Raw genomic sequence first — 22,715 nt, forward strand, 5'->3', positions numbered from 1 at the left:
CTCCGCTTTGCGTTAGCACAACATAACATATTTTTAAAAGTACGTTTCTTTATCAAAGCAGCAGACATCTCATGCCTGTCAAGACCTTAATTACAAAAAAACACATGAAGTAAAGAGTAAGATCTTATCAAATGAGTCCAACGGATAGGACTTCTGCTACAGTCCAATTAATGTGCACATGAAGGAACAAATGAACAACTTTGATAATGTCCATAAATAAACTAAACATTTCCGGAAATTTCAAGGCCCTTTTTGTTACCCGCTGCAGAGAGTCAAGCAAGTTTGCCCATGTCAACCTGAATCACTGCGATGGGCAGGGAACAAGCAGCAGAAACCGCATGGTCTGACGGAAACATAGAAAACACGTTGTAGGTAGTCAGGATGAGAGCACAGCTCCATGTGGTCAGCAGGATGCCGGCCCCCCGCTTCGGGGGCTTGCAGAGCCAGCGACGCTGGTACAGCCCTGGGTGACCAACCGGCAGGAACTAGCGGAGAGCAGCGTGACACAAAAGACAAAACTATGGAAAAAGAAAGATATTAGAAGAGTCTCTGAGTTAAGTAGAGGGTTTGTGTTAAACTGTCAGCTCATGTAATTGTATGAATAATTTCTTCAAACCACAACATTAACATTTTCCCCTTGTGTTCCTGCTGCAGTGCCTGCGGTATTATTCCTCTAGTCACAAACAAGTGTCCGATTAAAGTATGTACCCAAGCAAAAAAATGGCACGCCATCTCACCTATGACAGATACACATCCCAGTGGAGCGACAAGGGCAATGGGGGCAAATCCATAGGCTATGAAATTGCCCACCTCTCCAAGCCCCAGGAGGGTAATCCCACACCACCACAGCTTGCTCGTGTAGTACGGCTTCGGCTCTGTTCGGCAACCCAGTCGGAGATGAGAACATTTCTAGAAAATTAATTATTAGGAACAGGCATGAAAAGAAAGACTTCCATTGTTCTCTTGTGTCTGACAAAAAGTGGAATAATTAAGGGGGCTGTCAACTTCAAATTCCAGGTGTGTCAAGGTTTTCTTTTTAAACACGACTTTCAGCTTGCTGTTTCAGTCACACTGCGTTGTGTTAACTCAGCGCGGCTTTAGATGTGTGCTTTCTTAGCCGTGGTGGAAATGACAGAAAAATTAGACCTCTGAATAAACCTGAAAAATGTTAAGTGAATAGTAGCTAATGCTTCCTAGCTATCACTGCACAGCCCTGTTCTTCTCCCAAAGCAAAGCTCAGCAGTTGTGCTGCGAATCTGGAAACACTCAAAGGTAGGAGATGGGGCAAAACCAGAACTGTGGCAACAAATTGGGAGAAGGGGACCAGACGTGATGGCATTCCTGCTCCCTGATACATACCCCATCCAGAAATACAATTTCAAAATGAAATAGGCATTACTTAGTCAAATCTGCTGTAGGGAGGACTCTAAATTAATTAGGTAGAATTTAGGATTTTGTTACAATATCCTGTTTGACCTTAGGCAAAGATCTCAGGTAAAGCATTATTTTCAGAAGGAAAACTATCTATACCTGTGCCAACAGGTATAGTATATCCTCAAGTAATACTTCATCAACACTTCTTGTTACGTGGTGAAGGTATCATGGACACATGTAATTGTTTTCTCTCTGTCTGTCCAGCAATAACCTGTATATAACAAGATCATTTGACTTTGACCGCATTGGTTTTCTGAAACAGAGTCCAGGCAGTCTCCATCGGGAAGGTGTCACGATTGGGAAGAATACAATGTTTACCACATTAGTTCTGCAGAATATTGTTTCCTTTCTCAGATTTCTCACCAGCCTCCTTGCACAGCAAGGGAAATGGGTCAAAAAAGTTGGAAATCAAATTATACAACTATTGTAGTATAAGTGGTGATAAAGTATACTTTTTTTTCCCATCACTTGATATTTGATTTTGGAAGTGTCCCTGCAGAGCCCCAGGGAAGTTGTAAACTCTTTTCCTCATACTCCCATTCTACTCTGTAGGCTACGCTACAGACTATGGGCCAAACAGTAGTGTCTGTGAGACACCATAGACTCAGCCCTTCCTCCTGTTGAGAGGATGCAGCACGTTACTGCAGCTTCATGCTGTGGAACATGTTCAAGGGATGAAATCCTCAGAAGAAGTTTAACCCTCCAAGGAGAAGGGAGCATAAGGAAATTGTACTTCCCTGAGCCACAGACCAGCAATTCACAGTAACATCCGGGATTTTGCGTGTTCCATTTTTATAAACAAACAAACGAAAAAAGACCAATAAAGATCCAACTGAAATGAATATTAAATAATATTAAAATCAAGAATCCAAATTTCTGCTGAAAATCAAATAGAACAAGTTCTTAACTGAACCCTGAGCTCTGGTTTCTCCCCAGATTCTCGTAGGAATAACTCTTGAGGGCACAGTGTGATTGAAAAGATGTGTGATCAACACAGGAGGGTGAGCTCAGCAGCTCCCCTGCAGCCCTCTTTCTCCAAATGTCTGCCGCCTTTGCATAGCAATGTGTGTGGATGGTATTTAGGTGGAGGCTGTTTATAATCCAGCTGAAATACATTGCAAATGGTGGGCTGTTCTTTAGCTGACAACCAGCCAGAGGGAGGAGAGGGAGGATAACTGACTGCACGGTGGCAAAGGGAGAGTGAACAATAAAATCTGGTCTGTTCATTTGATATGAGCGTGAAAATAAATGTTGAGATCTAGAGAAAATCATTATTCATAATTGTAAGATATTGTTACTAAATGGAGAAAAAAATGTTTTAAAGGATAAATAAAAAATTCAATTGAAGCTGTCAAATGGCAATGCAGAGCTATTGAGTTTTCCTAAACAGCATTTAACAAGCTGGAAGATAGTTCAAATCCAGTAATTGCTGTTAATGATCACAAGTCAATAGAAGTCTGTCTGCACGCCTCAGTACATCCCCTGGCAAAGCTGCCACTTTGACACTCAGTGCCCTCAGCAGATATGAAGTCTGAAAAACCTGATTATTATGGGCTAGTCTGAATTTCCACTTCACCAACAAGAATTTTTCCATTGAAACAGAGCCCGTCCTAGTACCATCACCATCAGCAGACTGGAACTCATATTGGAGAGGCAGCAGTCATCTCAACCTGGCTAAACAGATTTCTTTCTATGGGTTTCTCCAACTAGAGGTACTTAAATTAATAGAGAATCAGCGAAGAACCTTCCAGCATTAATAAATGGGTTATTATGAATAGAAAATTTCATATTCCACAGCTCTCTGTTTCATCCTTTACAGAAAAAGCAGGAAGTACTTTTCTGAGACATACACAACTCATAAAATACAAGCTAGCAAAAACACTTTTTCTGGACAACTTACACAACAATGTCTTCTGCGCTTTAAAAACTTTTGTTAGAAGACCTAAAAATACCACAAAGTCTACAAGATACAGATTACAATGAATTATTTAACTTTCTACTGAGTATGTATTATAATTATTAATACAGAAAGGATTTTATAAAGCTCATCCTACAACCCTTTGCCATAGTTGTAAGGTCAGCACCTTCCTTTGCTTTTATGATTTAAAATAATATTTACTCAGATTATTTTATCCTAATTGCAGAAGGAAGACTAAATTGGTCAAAGTCATTTTGGGGCCCAATATTGAAAAAAATTGTATGCCTCTATGCATTTAATTACATTAATCACTTTATCAAGCAGCGCTTAAGACCTTGTGGTCAATTTCATTTCAGATTTGGACACTTTGAGACAGGTTCAGTGGAACCACAAGCAGGTCACAGCTGCTCTGTGCCTTATGGCACATTACAAGGAGGAGGACAAGTTACGAATTTTTTTCTGTTCCCATACGAGAATGACAGCACGGAACAGGTGGAGGGCTAGCATACTGCCAACAACTACAGCAGGGCATTATTAAACGCCCATTAAAGAGAGGGAACATTTATTAAATGCAACAAAATTTGTATTTTGAACTTCAATGTAAAAACAAATTTTAACAGAAGTTACTTGCTAAATATAAACAACTCTGAATAAAGAGCAATAATTCATACCTGTATATTCAGAGAGACACTAATCAGAAAATTTGAAGCAGCAGCAAGTAAAACTCCCAAGAGCTGAGTCTGCAAGATCACAAAACAAAAAAATACAAAAATACTTCTTATTAGGTTAAGAAGAACAATATAACGGTCGTTTTCTGATAGCACATTGCAACCCAATCAAAAACGAATTATTGCACTTTTCAGTCACTGAGTTCATGCTGCACTGAGTAAACTGATAAAAAATATCTCTGCGCAGTTGATTAGGGCTTAAGTAGTAAACAACTGGCAATGGAAAGGGCATCCCAGTGCAGGAGGTGGTTTTGCTATCCTTTAGTAGAACACCTTCTTAAATCTCATGAAAGAAGAAACTAGACAGGTCTCAGTTGAACACTACACACAGGTACTCTTCTTTTCCAAAAAAAGGACCCGTTTTGTTAAATAATCCAGAAGGAAAATCAACAGCAATCAAACCATTCATACTGGAACACAATTATCTTATGGGTTAACATATCTACTATTTGACAGGGCAGCCAGGTACATAGATCTCCTGATGGTTTCTTTAATGTATTGTGCTATTTCATCAAATTCTTTTCTAATCAGCCTGTCTAATTTTCAGAAAGATTGCAAACTTTCTATGAAGCTCAGAAATTAAAAACATTCAAGCAGGATTTAAAGATGCCATCTCAGCAGGCTCAAATAACAGGTACATGGTAGAGCTCCCTGTCTACTTTCAAAATGTTGTAATTCTTTGTACGTTGTCATAAGTGTATTCAAAACACATTCGAGGTCACTGATGTAGTGCTGGGAGAAGCTCCATTAGCTTGTAGAGTAGATGAACATACTATCAGTGAGATTTTATAAACAAGGTCATGGTAATATAACCCAGCATAGGTATTGCTTGCAAGCTGTAGAGCAGCACCCAGCGCAGCGCTCACAGCCTCAGCTTTCATGACTCTTCTCCAAGAAGGTCCCCAGGCACCTATGAACAGTGACTACCAGCCACAGAGACTGTTGCCCCTCAACATCTATAAGGAGCAATATGTGGTCCAGCCTCTTGGAGATGACAACAGGAGGAGATCATTGTTGTGGCTTGACAATTTTCAGACTAGGAGAGATCATTCCTCAAAATGTGAAGAAACAACAGCCTTATTACAAATGGATGACAACATTCTTATTTAAGAGACACAGTTGAATCCAACTTCCTCCAGCCCATGTATTTCTGTGGTGGCCTAGACTCAGAAGGAGAATTGCTCCTGGTGAAATGCCTGGCCAACTGCCAGGTGTCACCAGGACATGACTGATGGGTACAAGGGCATGCAGAGGGGAATGCAGGAGGTGAGAGGGTTCCCTTTGCTCACACACCCTCTGTGCCAAATAATACAGCATCAGTGCCGCAGCCTGTGTGCAAGAAGCACTCGATGAGAAGCATTACTGAAGAGTTTTGCCCATACCCTCTGGTGCCTGGCCACTGGAGGTTCTTCACATCTTGCATCCTCTCCCCCTCACCACCGTGTCCCCCGGTGGCTGTTCCAGCAGCATGTCCTGGGCTCTCATGAACGCACAGTGTATTTTCCATGCTTTGGGAACACCCCTTACAGGGAGCAGTGGGGAGTGCGTGACAAGTTGTCTCGGCACACCTCGGCACAGGCGTCCCTGCCGAGATTAGGCACAAACTGTTACAGGGACAGGAGCAGCCAAGCAGCCTCCTTACACGCTGCGGAAATGCTGTCAGATGGTTCCCACCCAGGGCTCCACAGGAGCAGAGGGGATGGGTTTTCCTTCCTGAGGCTTTGATGATGGTGGTACTACATCTTGCACAAAGTTTGACCATTTCATGGGTGGATTATTGCACTCCCCTCATCATACTGCACACACAGCAGCTTCAATAAAACAGCAGTTAAATCAAAATTGTTTTCTTGCTCCCAAAGACTTGTTCTTTTTAAATGACAACATGCTCCCTTGTGAGGGGGTGGAGAAGTGGCCTTGTCAGCCTCATCATGAAGAGTTTAAGAAAAAGGAGACAGCAGGGAACAGAAAACAGAAACTTCCACCTCATTTACCCCATCACTTTATTTCTTTCACATCAGTAATTGTGATACATCTACACCACTCCCAGCAGAGAACGCAGTCTCTCTTTCCATTTCAGTAGCTGATCCTGCCCGTATGGCTGCATCTCTGGATAACCCCTCGCAGCCCCTTACTCCTAGCTGTCAGCTGGGGGTCACAGACAATGTGCAGGATTCAGGAGGCAACCAGCACCCCAGGGAGGACACATGGCTGGTCTGAAACCAGCCTAAAGGAGGGTCTCCTTCCAGCTCTTGAGTAAAACTTGCATGCAACTGTTGGGCAGAGGATGAGGCAACATGTTCCATCTGTCATCCAAGTAAATGTGCAAAATCCACGTATGGGTACCAATGGTGACCTGAGTATCTGCCTCCAGAGACCATGAATCAAACGCCCATTTCATGGCTTTACACGCTGCACAGATAGGGACTCCAGCAGGAAGTCTTCCAATGCGTTACTGGTGTGCTCTTCAGAACTGACTGCTTTCGTACCATGGCGGTTGCTTCCTCAAGTACATATGAGTTTGGCTCAGATATCCTTGTAGGACACGTAAGATTTCTAACATGATGACCACCCTGTGTCTGAACAGATACCATCTCCCAAAAGTCGGTCCTCTTCTTACAGGTTCCAGAAATCGCCAGGAACAGAAAACAGGTAAAAAACTTTGGTCTTCTCAGTCCTCTAATTTTCTGGGAAACACTGAGACATGTGTGACCACTGTCTCAGTACTTCCCTGTGAAATACTGAGATCAGTATTTCCCTCAGCTGAGATTGGGCTGCGACATGGGTCTGCAGGTGGGCCTGGCTCAGCAGGACCCATGGCTGGGAAGGGCAGGGCTGTGGGAGCTGGAGACCAGCCCTGCTGTGGCATGGCTGGAGCAGAGGTTAACAGCCCAAGGGGCTGACGTGGGGTCCTGGGCCACAGGCAGGGCGAGAGAGCCCCAGGGGCGGGCAGGGACAGGCAGGGCTGTGGGTGCCCCCGGGGCCCTGAGAAACACATGCAAAGCTGTTGAGGTGATGCTCCCTTGTGCCTATCTTAGGCAACCCCCTGTGTCTGCACATAAGGAAAAACTGTGTGTGTATGATCAAGGCAAAGTCATAGTGGCAGTCTGGGCTCAAATCTTACCCTCATTGCTCAGGTCATTTTATCATAATGACCACATGTTTCACCTGAGCGTTGCTGTTGGCATATATACTGCGCTGCCTGCTCCAGACTGACATGTGTTAATGAGCTCTGTTTAATACGGTGATAGCACCACAGTTCCAAACCCAGGGCTGGACAAACGTCTAAAGATTAAAAGCAGAGTACAATGCCCTAAGGAGGTCAAATATCACATGGATCCATTCAAGGAGATGAGATGAAAGTACAGAAACACCAGGCAGCAATAGCATGGCAAAACTGTCTTGTACAGGTTCATATTCAGACACGCCAATATTAAACAAAAAAAACAGGGAAAAAAAATGCACTAAAAAGGAAAATTAGATTACAAACTTCACAAATCAGATTGTGTCTTAAATCAGCAGGCAATTTCTAATGCACAAGAGCTATCACATAAAGCAGTGGTCAAAGAAGGAGAGAGAAAAATAGGTTACCATCTCAGGCTAGTAGAACCATGCATGAATGAAAGATGACCCGCAACAGAAGACAGGTCACCCGATCAAACCAAAATTGTTGCTGTATTGCCTTGAAGGCCACCACAACCCTTCTGTTCCCATCTTGTAATGCAAAAGGCTTAATTATTTGTGCAGTGTCTGTCATAGAATCACAGAATGGTTTAGGTTGGAAAGAACCTTGAAGATCATCGAGTTCCAACCCCCCTGCCATAGGCAGGGACACCTCCCACTAGACCAGGTTGCCCAAGGCCATGTCCAGACTGCCCTTGAACACCTCCAGGGATGGGGCCTCAACAACCTCTCTGGGCAACCTCTTCCAGTGCCTCACCACCCTCAAAGTGAAAAGCTTCTTCCTAATGTTCAATCTGAACCTGCCGTCTTCCAGTTTAAAGCCATTCCCCCTCATCCTATCGCTACATGCCCGAGTAAAAAGTCCTTCCCCAGCTCTCCTGTAGGCTCCCTTTAGGTACTGGAAGGACACAATAAGATCTCCCTGGAGCCTTCTCTTCTCCAGGCTGAACAGCCCCAACTCTTTCAGCCTCTCCTCATAGGAGAGGTGCTCCAGCCCTCGGATCATCCTTGTGGCTCTCCTCTGGATGCGCTCCAGCAGGTCCATGTCCTTCTTGTGTTGGGGACTCCAGAGCTGGATGCAGTACTCCAGGTGGGGTCTCACAAGAGTGGAGTAGAGGGGCAGAATCACCTCCTTTGACCTGCTGGCCACACTTCTTTTGATGCAGACCAGGATATGGTTGGCATTTGCTGGCTTTGCAGTCCTTTCTAGACAGTCCCTGAGCACACAGACCATGGACTGAAGCTGTGGATCTGCCGACATTTTCCTCGGTGACAAAGCCGGCTTGAGGAATGCCTTCCTCTGGCCCCCCATTCCCTCACTGCCTTGTTTGTGTTAAAACAACTATTTGTGAGGCTGGCAATCCAAACAGTTCCACTATTTGAAATAACCCTCCAAAAATATACCCCATTAGCATTAAGTTCTTTATTAGTCACCTGCCAACGTTTAGCACTAACGGCGGATCCAGATTCACAAGCCACAGCAAGGGTTTTAAAATCATGACCCTGCACAGTTTGCCAGGGCCTGTACAGGGGGCTGCTGGTGGGGGAATGAGTTTTAGAAGTGGCAAATTCATCCTGAGCAAGGTGCCCTCAGCACTCGCCTGGCATCCTGCATCTCAGTCACGTGAGGCTCTCACACAAGTCCAGGCATGGGGAAGGGAGGTTTGAACGATTGGTAAGTAGCCATCCATTTGCCAAGTGAAGTGGCAACATATTGCTATTTGAAATAAATGAGCAGCAGTATGACATATTGCTGCGTACAGTCCTGCCTCAAGCGCTCGTGCAGGACCTGATGCTTATTTACCCTAGCACCTTTTCACATCACTCTGGCAGTATTTTAAAAGGGCATTTTAAATGCAAGGTCTCTTTTTATTGTCAAAGTAAAGGAAGGGGTTTATGGCAAACGAAAGCCAGGCTGACATCTAAATCTTTGGCACTAATTCTAACAAATTTTTCCTTTGCAGACTAAAATCTACATTGGAGCCTCAGTTATACAGTGAGATGCAATTTATCCATATTACACATATGTTTTCCTAATACACATTAAACTGCAGTTGCTGGGCCTGTGAAATGAAAATTTAGAAAGATTAACTTAATTTGCATTGACTAAAAGGTATGTGGCCATTATTTGTCGAACCTTGCTATGCTTATAAATTGAACTGATGAGCAGAAAAAAACCCACTTCAAACGTATCTTGTCAGCTCACTCATCAGGGGTAGTTAAACTGCTCCTCCTATTTTTCTTTTTTCCTCCTATTTTTCTTTATTTCTGCATTTATTTGTGATCTGAAGGTGTTTCCAACAAATGTAATGACATATACTGCTTCAAAAACTACACATCGTTTCCAGTAATTAGGATTTGGTCAGATTTCAATGGATCTTATTAAAAAAAAGGGGGGGGTGGAGAAATGCCTTCTAAACTTCCGATTCCAAGCTAACTCTGAAGCAAAGGGAATTCAAAGTCCTTAACAAAAAACATATTTTCCAAAGAGCCACCATGTGGAATTAGGAGAGGCTTATCATTTAGCTATTATTATTCACAGAGCTCTGGCTGTACTAAGTGCTTTACAGATGCATAAAGCAAACAAGATCCTTGGTTTCAATGGTTTTCATAGTGCAATTCATATACTCATATATGGGTTCAGGCCCATATGTGGTCCTGAAGTACAGTTGAAATAAGAGTAAAAGGGCAATTACCAGTATTGGAACATGTAATAAAAATGCATTGGATTTGTTCATTGTGACATAAAAGAAAAAGGACATTGTTCAATATACAAGAAGGAGAGAATTAAAACATTTGGCACCATCTTTGTTGGAAACAAAAGGAGAGAGGAGACTTGGTAATTAAGTCAGGATAAATTTGAGTGAAGATGGTTTGTAGGTTTTACACAGGTCAGCAGGCTGGATTCCAGAGCGCAGTAGAAAAAGTTCGTGTCTCATGAATATTACAGCATCCTTGCCATTACTAGGTTTTACCTTTCATTATCTCACAAATTTAAAATATATCTTTTTCCAGAAAAGAGGCAATCTGTAAAGGCTGGAAGGGGAGCCTGGTAAGTTATGAAAAGATGTGGGAACTTGAGAGGATAAAGCAACTACAGAAGTGGGACCCTTCTATTCATCTCCATGCTTTAATTATTTTCATGAGATCTTATTTATATTCATCAGTCCAATTACTTTAATTAATGTCCATAATGGACAACACACTGAGACAAAGAATATGAATTGTGAAATATACTAAAGTAACTTTCAATATGCTCACTAAGGCTATATACAAACATAGACATCCACTATAATGTTAACAAGCGTTATGAGTAGTATTTTTTTTTCCTTTCTGCAGAGTTACAGTCAAACCTCCCAACTCATAAATTTCAATTTCTTATTCTCAGGGAACAACTCTGAAAATTAGAAATAAACGGGAGAATGGAGAAGGTGCAGAATGGATTTTCACACTGTTCCTCAGGTGAATAGCCTGGGATGCTTCGCTGCATAATCAAAAACCATTTCATGTTTTTAATACTGCCTATTAGATTGCAAATAAAAACCTCTCCAATGACTCTAAAAATTTCAGTCATAGTTGGTAAGACCTGAATAGAAAGATTTTCTCAAGGACCACCACATGACATCTCCATGGCAACTATAGAAATGACATACCCGGAAAAGCAAGAATAAGATTATAAACTTTTGCCATTTTCCAGGTCACTCGAGAAATAAGGAGGCAAACCAGAATTGCCTGACCAGTTTCTCCCACAAAACAGCCAGTTGGCTCAGGGATACTCTCCCCTATTGCTGCCCAGGTGCAGGCTTTCTGGATATTCCTGTTTGACCCTGTCTAATCCCTAGTGTACAAGGTAAGGTTCAAGCCAGACCACTCAAAGGCCAGGTATATTAATTCCCAGAAGCTATAGCCTGGCTCACATTGAGAGGCTGTGCTGCTCCTTTCCCTGCTTCATGTGGCTCCCTGGACCCCTAAATCAAGAGCCGAGGAGGGGACATAAGGTTCACAGGGAGCTGGAGCGCACCAGTTCCTGCCCTTCGAGACGGAGCTAGCTCCGCCTGTGCTCAGAAAGGCGGGCAAGCTCAGAAGGGAGCCATCTGAACAACGGCACAAATAGTGCTGTTAAGTGTTACGCCAAGTTGCGGGACAAAGCATGGAGAGTACCGTTGGAGAGACGTGTACGCACAAACATGCTTCCAAACCAAACACAGCTTGCTCATTCCCTCTTGTTATTGTAGGACAAGTCTTGCTAGAGTACAAATGAGCTATTTCTAATTCCACTTAAATCAGATGATACACAAAACCCTGACAGCAATGTAGCCAGCTTAATACATTATTTACCAAATCCTAAAAAGAACTTTCATATAAAAATCTCCCTTTACCAGCTGAGAGGAACAGGGGAATGCCATGCCTTTTCCAGCATGCACCTCTCCGGCCTCACTTTCCAACAAAGGCAGGTTTGTCTCCCATCCTGTCTCAATTAATCCACTGTTAGCTATAACTAACCCTTCCTTTGATGCGCCCAGAAAACACTTCACATCACACCCAGAGTGAAGATGCTCGGTTGTTGAACCCCAGTGTCACACATGTGGGCCAGGGGTAAATGTAGGCTGGAAATGAGGACACCTACAAGCTAGTGGTGTTTCAGAACAGTTTCTAACAGGACAACAACAGAGAAGGGGGAAAAAGAAAAGACCTGACTGCATTCAGAATGAAGTTTGATCCATCTGCTAAAAGAATTACTTGATTTTATGGTAGGGGAATGGGCAGCCCAAAAGCCCTTCCAGTCTGCTGTTCCTGCAGAGGAGGGGTGCTGGACATTAGTTCCTTGCTTTCCTTCCTGCCCCTCATGCACTTGGCTCTCCGAGTTTCATTTCCACAGAGACTGTTAATCATTTACAGATAGTTCCTAATGCAAAAAAAATTACTGGACTGCAGAAGGCAGAACCTTCTGGTTAGCAACATTATTCATTTTAATATAAACAACTGCTAGATTATCAGTGATGATTTAAAAACAAGAAGTCTTGCACTCTCTAAAATATTCACACGTATGTCTACGGGTGCATACACACACAAACAACTGGATGCTTTTAATTTGCAGATACTTCTGGTCAAAGCTGTAAGACGCAAATCTGGAGATGACAAATGAACACTTTGAAGAAATGATCTGGTATGCAAATTTGTTGCAGGGGCCTGAGATATAGGCAATGGGCTCATGTTTTCCCAGCTGTCTCCTTGTGACACATTACAGTTCTGCATTTTGATCTTTTACTGCAAACTGTAACCTGGTTTTAGTATTGGTTACCGTTTTGTACTTCATGGTGGGTACCGACATAAAGAGGTGGTGTCTAGTTCACAAGAATATAAAACATCTACGACATAGGTGCTTTCTGCTGCAGAAAACAGAAATCAGTTTAGCTGGATGATCCCTTCTAGGTACCTTTATCACATTTTTATGTTCTGTGTTGCACTTACAGAGATAACAAGGTGGTGAGTTTTTTCCCCAGTTTTGAGTATTATTGATCTTTCAGCAACTGTATCTTATATGGATTCTCCCATGTAGAACTTGCTGCCTTTTTTTCCTGGTATTTTAGTGTTAGTATAGACTAAAATGGTTAGAAAGTTTCTTCTTGACAGGTATTACTCTAGATATGGAGCCATGAAGATAAATTCTGTCTACTCCCTTTCAGGAATTAAAAAAATGAAGAAGAACTGAGCACCCTTTTCATGAGTCAGATGCTATCATCTCTATGCTTTTGTAAACCACACATTGCTCTTTAGTTTGTCCTGGCAGCTCCTGATCTGTAGTTGTTGTGGTTTAACTCTGGCCAGAGGCTCAGCCCCACACAGCCACTTGCTCATTCTCCCCCAGCAAGGTGGGGGAGAGAATCAGAACAGTAAAAGTGAGAAAACTTGTGAGTTGAGGTGAAGACAGTTTAATAGGTAAAGCAAAAGCTGCATGTGCAAGCAAACCAAAACAAGGAATTCATTCGCTACTTCCCATCAGCAGGCAGGTGTTCAGCCATCCCCAGGAAAGCAGGGCTCCATCACGCATAACAGATACTTGGGAAGAGAAACGCCGTAAAAGTCCCTCCTTCCTCCTTCTTCTACCAGCTTTTACTGCTGAACACAACGTCATAAAATATGGGATATCCCTTTGGTCTGTAGGGGTCAGCTGTCCCAGCTGTGTCCCCTCCCACATTCTTGTGCACCCCCAGCCTACTCACTGTCAGGGTTGTGTGAGAAACAGAACACACCTCAATGATGTGCAAGCACTGTTCAGCAATAACTAAAACATCCCCTTTTTATCAATAGTCTTTTCATCACAAATCCAAAACATAACACTATACCAGTTACTATGAAGAAAATTAACTCTGGCCAAAACCAGTATAAGTGTCAAGAGACAGAGCTAGAGCCTTGATCAGATGAAAGCTGCTATTATTTATTTGACTGAAGCTTCTGCAGACACTACAAGCTTTGCTCTCCATCATCTTGACATGATGACTGAGTCTTTGCTGCATGGCAACACAGACACTGAATGATAATGTTCATGGTACTTTAGACACTGCAGGGAGTGAAAGATTGTCACTGAAAGAGAGAGAAAAAAGGAAAGAGATTAATGTCATTAGAAGTCAATAAATACAAGAACCTTGTGATAATTCCAAAGAAGGGGAAAAAAAAAAACCACAACAAAAAAACCCCCACAAAACTAGAAGAGAAAGATTAAGAAATAGTAGGTTAGAGTCATAAAGCAAAGTAAATGAAGTCACGATCTATTTACTTCCAAGCTGGAGTCCCAAAAAATTAAATTCTGTTTTAATTGGGAGTACAAGTCAGTTAACTATTTGTGTACAAGGTATTATGTACACAAAACCTATAATTTGGTTGTTTTTCATAGGAACCTCTTTCCAGTGGAGATATCCTTGGCTGTTGAAGAAAAAGGCTTCAAGTGCAATCCATATCAGCTGGCTTTGTTTTGAGCAGGATGACATCATCAGACATATTATCTAAGACTCTGGTGGAGATTTTAGCTCCCATGAAGCTGATTTGGTTATAGGGGATTAAATGTCAGCAAGAAATAGGCTTGTCCACAAAAGGATATGTACTTCTCTGTTACTACGTCACCTCTGCCAGCTTGAAGAAGCCATGTCCGAGGAGCCAGCATTTGCTTTGCTGTCAGTCATTGCTACCACAAGTGGAGGGGTTTCCTCCAAAACTTACACTCATCATGGTCTAGACCTTGCATTCACCACAGACCTCTGCATCACAAGGTTTTTTCTGCAGAACGCAGCGGGATACGAATGGGAATATAGCCAGAGAGTCACTGTGTGACTTATCCAAGAGTTAAACTCCAAAGATCCCATGGTGTCTCTCTATCACAGTTCCATATCTCTCTTCATTTCCCGATTATGGGCAAAACAGGCCGTATCACCAAACAGGCCAAAGCTAGCCTAGATGATGTAAATCAACCATGGACATCATGGAGGAGAATAGAGTTACACTGGTATAACCACAATTTAAGCAGTACACATCTGTTTAGTTTGATATTGACTATTTACTTTTGAGCTCACTCTGCAAATATCACTGCCACACTTCTTAAGATCTCTGCTCCAGGCCTGGCATTGATTCGCACACCAACTGGTTGTCTTTTGAAGCTGCTGACAGCACGTTTCAAAGTCCAGATTAGTCACGGAATGGAAAGCATATCTCCCAACTGTTCACATTAAAGATTGCCATTTTTCTGGGACAATCTGTGGTGACGTTATAAACACGAACATAACAGTTTATACATGTCACCAAAACTCCAGATGGAACAACCACAGCCTCCAGTTACTAGGTTAGCCAAAGGTCCTCACCTCCCTTACGACTGAAGTGCAAAGTCTGCTGTTTGCTCATCTTTCTAAAGCCTTGGGGTTTGAGTTTGGTCAAATTTCTACTTGAGTCATCTGGATTTTTTTGATTCCTTCAAACAGGAGTTAATCAGATCCAGCAGACTTTTGGAGACGTGCAAGGGTAAGATTCAGACATCTTTTTTTGGATGCCCAAAGCAGACTTCAAGAGCATAGGAAAAGAAAGATCATACTTCACTTCAGAGAGCAATAAAGTCTTCTTTGGGTCACAAAATTGTAAGGGCCCACAATGTCACAGAAGAGATTTTATTAGAAGGGCAACTTTTGTTTTAAAAATTATATCAATGAGTATTTTCCTGTCGATTTAGCCAGACAAACTGCTTCATCAAAGAGTCGAATAAGCACTAGGGCAAATGAAGCAGCAGAAGTACAGATTCAAGATGGGAGCAACTGCACCTCTGTGGGTGGCAACGATGTCCTGGATCTGCACAGCAACCTCATGAAATCTCAGGAGCAGACAGATGTTAGCCTGAGCAATCAGACCTTCACCCTACATCACCTTGCAACTCCCAGGCAAGGCTGTGAGACACCAAAATCAACACAGGAGCCAGAACCAATTTTAAATTAAAGTGCATTATTTGCAGAGTAGCCTAGAAGTTGTGGGCAGGGAGGTCGAAGTGCTGCACTGATCCAGACACCTCCAAAGCAGGGTAGGGATTCAGACTCGTCCCATGCCTGGTCTTTCCTACTCAGTGCTGACTCAAGGAAGAGAAGCACTCACCCTGCTTTGCTGGCTCCAGACTAAATCTGATTCTGCTGCTCTGGACACTGTGCTGAAGAACAGTGCTTATGTTTAAGCCCCGTAGTCAGTGGCTGAGCTGAATATCAGACAGAGTCTGCACTACACTCGCAATCTTCTGTAAAATACCATTTTTAAGTTGTCCAAAGCAAAAGTAATTTCTGCACTAGGTAGGATATGTATAACTTGTGAGTCAAGTTTCCTTGCATTTGTCTTTCGGACCCCACTTTCTGACAAATGACAAGAATTGAAATGTTCCTTATTGCCTAGAAATTTCTGAATTAACATTCTCAATCCTCTTAAAGATTAGCTTAATTGTGAAGCTCCTGTTTAACTCACTATCACCTTATTCATTAAAAAAAAAAATCAAAATTAAATGCACATGATCTTCAGTTTCCTCAGAAAAACTGAAAACTCATTTTTCCATAGCAGCTGTTGGGAGAGGAAGCATTGAAAACAGTCTGAGATTTGGGAAAAATAGCCCAGTGAGAATCAGGGAACAGGCACTTAGCAGAGCTATAGCTGGTGTAAGCACAGCCCTAGTCCTGCGAGGGCAATTGCTTCCAGTGTCCTGGCTGAGGAGTGTCCAGGAGGAGCCACCAAGACTGCTTCAGTCAAAATGAACTATGAGTCATCAGCCTAAATAAAAGGGCTTTGCTCACCAGCTTCTGTTGGCTGTCAGGTTAGGAAGCACTCATTCAGGCAGCTTTGCCAGCAATGCTGAAGAGAAGAAAGCTTCCAGAACAGATGGAGGATGAGCTCTCCCATCAATAGCATTTGCTTTGGGTCTGTGTGCCCCAAGCTCAAAACACAGAGCTGAGTTGGTTTGCATCTGCTGCCCAGCACCATGCTGGGCATTGGGGCGAAACTGCCACAGGCACCTGACTCCTTCCAGTCGTGGTAGGAAAAAGGCAAGGATGATAGAGGCCTGCCAATAACATGGCAGTAGGAACTGGGCTGTTCTGGGACCCAGAGTAGTGCTGGGTGGAAACCAGATAAGCAGGTCACTCCTCAGGCTGGCTGGGAAAGCTGCATGCTAACTCCAGTTTTTGGACTACTTTCCCACCCAGGGCATCTGTTCCAGACCTGCTGCCCCATCTCCTGCCTCTTCTATATTCAGACGTATAAACAGCTCCATGGCTTACTCCCACTCTGCTTGCAGCGATAGAGGGAAAAAAGCTACATTTCCCTAAGGAATTTGAGAGTCACAATGATATAAACATGCTTATGGTACTGTGCAAGGGGACAGGGAAGGGGTAAGGCTCTCCTGTACTTGTAACCCGTACCTTTGAGTGATGTGTAAGTTCCCATGCAGCAACTGATCTTTCTTTAACCTGGAGGCTGTGGCTTATACAAGCTGTGTGCTCATTTCACATCAGACATGTTGTGATCTTTACATCTGCAGGAGCAATCGATGTTCGGCAAGGCAGAATGGATATATGAGGTTGTAAAAAAAAAAATATGGGTGATCCTTTCTAACCAGTGCTCTATTTTGCTTTCTCATGTCAGCTTCTCACTCATTCACTCACAGCTAATGCTAATCAGAGCACAACCCCCAGTAGATCATACCTACAGCTCTGGCAGAGCCTGAAAGCTTGGGTGCAAAACTTGCCCAGTTGACAGTCCTGCATTTATGACCCAAAGCCATGCAATCTTTTCTAGCAGAGCTTAATTAAATGGGGACTAAGCCATGAAAATGCCGCTGGATTCCCGAACAGCAAAACACCACCAGAAGGGCATGCATCAGTGCTGGCAACAACTATTTGCAATGCTTCTTCATTATAAGCTTTGACTTTTGGATTCCTTATGACCAATTCAAAAAAGGTGTATTTGAAAGGCTGAATAAAGTCCTCTTCTTAACTTCTGATTTATAAGGGCTGAAAATAACACACATTTCCCACCTAAGAAAACGGTATGCATTTTCTCCCATACACGTTCCCCCATAAGATAAAGGAAACTGAAATTGTGTGAACTCTGAAATCTGACAGGTAGAGAACAACACGATGAAATACAGTCAGTGTTTTGATACCCTTGTTTGGTTTCAGTGAACAGTTTTAGAACAAGGAGCTGGGGAGGAAAGAGAAAAAACTTTTCACCATAGTCTTCACAGACAAGTACAGCAGCAGAGAGCTGGGTGAGGACAGGTTTGTTTGTCTCTACTCTCCCCATGCTTGGGGACTGGTTTACTGATTAGCCTGAAACAGTTAATGTCCTCAGTCCATCGGGGAGCAGACAGCAGCATGAGGTACCCTACAGAGACTGGGAAAATTGCATTAAAAAAAAAGTACAGAACACTTCAAGTGGAAAAAAAACAGGAGGGTTTGCCTTCACCTTTAATTGGCCTGATCATATCTGGTGGTTGCTTCTTGCAGAGGAAAGCTGCCCTGGTTGAAACCCACATGTGCTGTGGCCATGCTGCCCTTTTGGCTCCCACCCGCACTTACATGGACACCTTGGCTCTAGAGCTTTCCCTGATTGAAAACCATGGTTGGAAATTTCATTGTTTAAGTGCTTAAAATATCCTGATGAATGTTCGTAGGATGTGCCATGACAATTCTTCTCTCTGGTGGCAGTGCCAGCTGAAGAGGCCTTCACTGTTTCTGGGGTGCTTCCTCAGCAAAGGCAAATGGAGAAATAATCTTTCTCTCCGTGGTGGCAGTTCCCTGCCCTCCTGCACTGGGTTTCTCACAGCACAGGGGCAGCAGCTCCCACAGCAGCAGAACTACCAGCAGGGACTGTGCTGCCACTGGAAGAAACCAGGACCTTGCTGAGGCTCAGTGGCACTAGACATCAAGCCCTTAGCGAGGTGGGGTGAGTTGAAGCACTGAAGACTTTCTCCTTGAACTGAATCAGCTAAAAACCTTAATTGTGGCACTTCACACAAAATCTAGACTTCGAGTATATGATTGAAGTCAGCATAGAAGGACCTCACAACTATCTGTTTAATCGGTGGGATTTCTCACTGCACCTGATAGCAGCCACCAGTGCCCACTGATTAGACCACACAAAGGATGAGGTTTCCTGGCTCCACATACTTGCCACCTGCACGTATGGCCTGTGACAGGCTGAGATATATTGTCAGGGGACAAGAGGCCACGGATCCATCTGAAGGAGCTGTCAGCATTTTAAACCTCAAATATAGAGCCAAAATGATTTATTACCACAACCCATGAAATAAAACAATCTCTGGAGGTGAGTGTCTGGGCAGCCAGTAATAACTCCAAGTTTATTAAGAGGCAGGCAAAGGAGGAAAAAGAAGCCAAAGTGAAATGAATTTCCATCTCCAGCTCAGCTTCCGCACTTGAACAGCTACACACAATGACTACACACAATAGCCACGTGAACTACTAAGTTATGGAAGAAGTATTACATCTGAGCTTTCATTGACTATTTCCACCCAGGTCTTTTCTCCTTCTCTGATACAAAGTCAAAACAAGATCGATATTGTAGTTAATAATCTCAACTAATCTTGCAAAATGTTTTTGTCCATAAACAACAATATTGGAAATAAATAAACAGCCTTTGAGAAGTGCAGAGGGAAATAAAAAAGGATTAAACTGAAGCAATTACATACACTTCCTATTAAGCAGACCAAATCCACATGTGGTGGCTTCTTACGTTCATTACTCCAGCAGACCCAAAAAATACTACAATAATTTTAGTTTGTCATGAAATACTTCAGGTAACTAAGTACATATTTCATCAGATTTTACTACACCATTAAACACGCCCATGTCCTATGACACACAAAGCAGGTCCGGGATAGGGAATGCTGTGGGAGCATAGGATCCTGTGTTGCAGATTTCAGAGATGCAGTTCCTCCAGCAGCATCAACCAAGCTGCGTCCACGCTGATGCCAAGAAGTCCTACCTCCACCCTTTTTTTCCCACGACCATACACTTGCCCTGCTACCCTCACACTGACAGCTAGCGCCAATTAGTCCAATCAGGGACCTGGCAGGAGAATAACCCCAATTAAAAAAAAAAACAGCGAAATGCAATGCCAGCACAAGGAGGCATTATACTACGCAGCCATGTGGACACAGACACTTTAACTTCTTCCAGGGAGCTGCACGTTTACAGATGTTATTTAACGCTTACTCTAGTGCCATGGATTTCCCTAATGCATGTGTCAGATCTGCTGATCGCATGTGGATGTCTCTAATGCCCACGTGGCACTTCGGCAGCTGTGACCAGCAACCATGCCAAGCCCCTCATGTTTAGGGGCTCTTGAAAGGGGATCTCACTCTTTCACCTCCTGATGGTTCATGGGGCTGAAGGGCTGAAAAATACTCCCCCAAAAGCAATTCAGCTCAGCTTTCCTGGGGTGTCCCCAGGCAGATGAGAGCTGATGCAGTTATAGTCCCTTGTAGAGGTAAAAAAGACAGCCTCCTCTTCAACACCTAACAGAGAGGATGAAATGGCCTCAAGAAAAGGGGAAGAGAAAGAGCCTCCACATGAAGTCCTGAAACTGGACTCATCCACTAAATCAGAGCCAAGACATCCCGTTTGCTGGGAACGGAGGGAGAAAATGGTTTCTGATATTTAAAAAAATGTAAATTTTGAAAATAGGGGTGCAGAGAAGAATTTAACTCTTCGGAAAATTAAGGTGGGCAGCATCACACAACCCGTAGGTACCCATTACCTGCTCCATTACCTCAATTCTACAAGTAAATGGAAGCAAAGAAAACCAGTCTCACTTGCTGATGCCAAACAACACTGAAAAATTATACAGGTCTTCCCAGGAAACTACCAGGCTTAAAACATATCAATCCTCACACAACCACACCAAGAAGCACAGGAGCCGGGCTGGCAGGTTCTGCAAGCAAACCCATAACTCCACCATGACGTGCTGGTGGGTGTCCCCATGCCGAGGGAGTTCCCTGTTGCTGCCTGCCCCCAGCAGCTCTGCAAGGGCTCCCATCCCCAGGCCCCCAACTCCCAAACCCACGGTAACCCTTGGCTCCACACTCTTGTCTCCCAGAAGAGATTCCAGCTCTGATCCCAGGAAGCACCACCACCAGCCATCAGCCAGAAGCCCTGTTGCTCCAGGGAGCTGAGCACAGGAATTCACAGGCTTCCTTCCCTCTGAGAACATGGGGCTGAGAAATGCCTCCTGCCATCTGGATATCTACCCAGTAGCAAATGCAGAATCCAGAGGGGAAAGTTTTCGGGACCTTCCCCAGGCTATGACCTGCTACTGGGCTGCTCACAGGGAAAGGAGAGCAGTTAGTTGCAAGCCATTTTATGCACAATTTATACCAATACTTTGCATCATAAAAAAGTGGTTTGCCTTTTATGCAGCGAAAAACAAGAATGTTGAGTATCCTCCCATGCCTCCTAGTTTGTGAAGCAAAAAGCAGGGAAAAGGTAAAGGGTTTAATCAACCTCCAATTCATTTTTATTGTTAGCAGATGCTGCAACTTGCTAGTTCTCGGGGGCCGCCTCAGTCTCTCTCTTTTGCAGTTGCCTAAATACATTGTCAGCACTGACAGTGACAGAAATACCGATGACAAAAACCAGCAATGCTCTAGTGCGGAACAGCACAGCTTTCTGCACAGTTCCTACTCCAAAAGGACTGTGTGGAGAGGGAAACCAGGGCGGTGGGGGCTGAACAACAGGGTGAAGAAGGAACAGGTGTTAGCAGCAAACAGGCGCTGGAAGGGGGCCCTTCGGAGGATGGTGGGGAGAGGCTGAAATGATTACCCCACTCTCCCCAAGCCCACTTGTTCCCAAACCCCAGCATGGTGCTGCGTGGCGGACACTTACCTTATGTGTGCTGTACCAGGGGCCAGAGAGGGGCCCGTTCCCGGCACCCGGCCCCCCGAAGGATGTGTTCCAGGATACCCACTCTGAAACAGGGAGGATGCCCATGTCCCTTCCCTCAGGCCCCGGCCACTGGCCATGCCATGCACTGTCACACAAGCAGGGACGGGTGGCTGTGAGGAGAATCGAGCAGGAGCAGGATGTGGCACTCGCTTCCTGATGTGGGAAAGGTTGCTCCCATGGGTCACTCCGCACAGCCAAGGGCTGCAGCTGCTGGTGGGCACAGAGCAACCCTCAGCTAGGGAGTATTTATAGCATCAGAGAGGAAGGGGAGCTCGACAGAAGGTTTTGCTGCTCCTTCCCAGGGCATTCAGGTGCCTGGTTTTTTCTCTCTCCACTTCCCCAATGCCCCACCCTGCTCTGAAAAGGCAGCCTGGGAATTTAACTCCTTCAAATCAGTGCCTAAATCTAATGGTCAATCATTAATTCCTCGCTGCTAGGTTGAAAGAGTTGGAAGTTGTTGTTCCCATATGCATACAGTCACTTGTGTAAATTCTTACTTCTGTCATGTATTTGTAGCTTGTAAGTATTTCCTGAATAGTTTCTTTGCAGAGATTTCAGTCAATGGGTTTGCTCCCAGGCTGTGGCTTTATCCATTCATTCTGTTAGTTTTGATTTGATCACTTAAGCTCTCCTGGGGAAAGCAACAACTAAAAAAGCTCCTTAAAAGGGCGAGTAGGAGCTAGCAAGGTGGGAGCTTGGCAGAATTACATGGGAGACAGAGATAGGCTTCCAGAGAAGCATAGAAAGGAAGACTTAAGCCACTGCATCTTCAGGCTCTGGACAAGATAACTGCTTGCAATCCAGAAAGCTCATACTGTACCTTGGAAGTATTGGGTTGTATTAGTTTATCCCATTGGTCGGCTTGGCTTGAAAATGTCCAAAGTCATGACAATTAGTGTAGCAGACAAGGATCAGCGGGCAGCTACTCTACCACCAGCTACAGCAGAGTTTTCTCCCGCTTTTAAGAAGAAGTGGGATTGA

At 43.8% G+C, this 22,715-nt stretch overlaps 1 protein-coding gene across 1 annotated transcript in view; it reads right to left on the bottom strand.

The window, feature by feature from the left end:
- The window catches only part of NIPAL2 (NIPA like domain containing 2), a gene marked incomplete at both ends in the record, with an annotated part of 50,324 nt that extends 28,545 nt beyond the window's left edge, over positions 1-21,779 (bottom strand). The window contains 3 exon segments of the mRNA XM_082479564.1: positions 738-909; positions 4,024-4,092; positions 21,675-21,779. Coding sequence (XP_082335690.1) covers positions 738-909; positions 4,024-4,092; positions 21,675-21,779 — 346 coding nt within the window.
- Between the last annotated feature and the right edge of the window lie 936 nt (positions 21,780-22,715).

The sequence above is a fragment of the Vanellus vanellus genome, assembly GCF_965231255.1.
Source record: "Vanellus vanellus genome assembly, chromosome: 2".
Lineage (NCBI taxonomy): Eukaryota > Metazoa > Chordata > Aves > Charadriiformes > Charadriidae > Vanellus > Vanellus vanellus.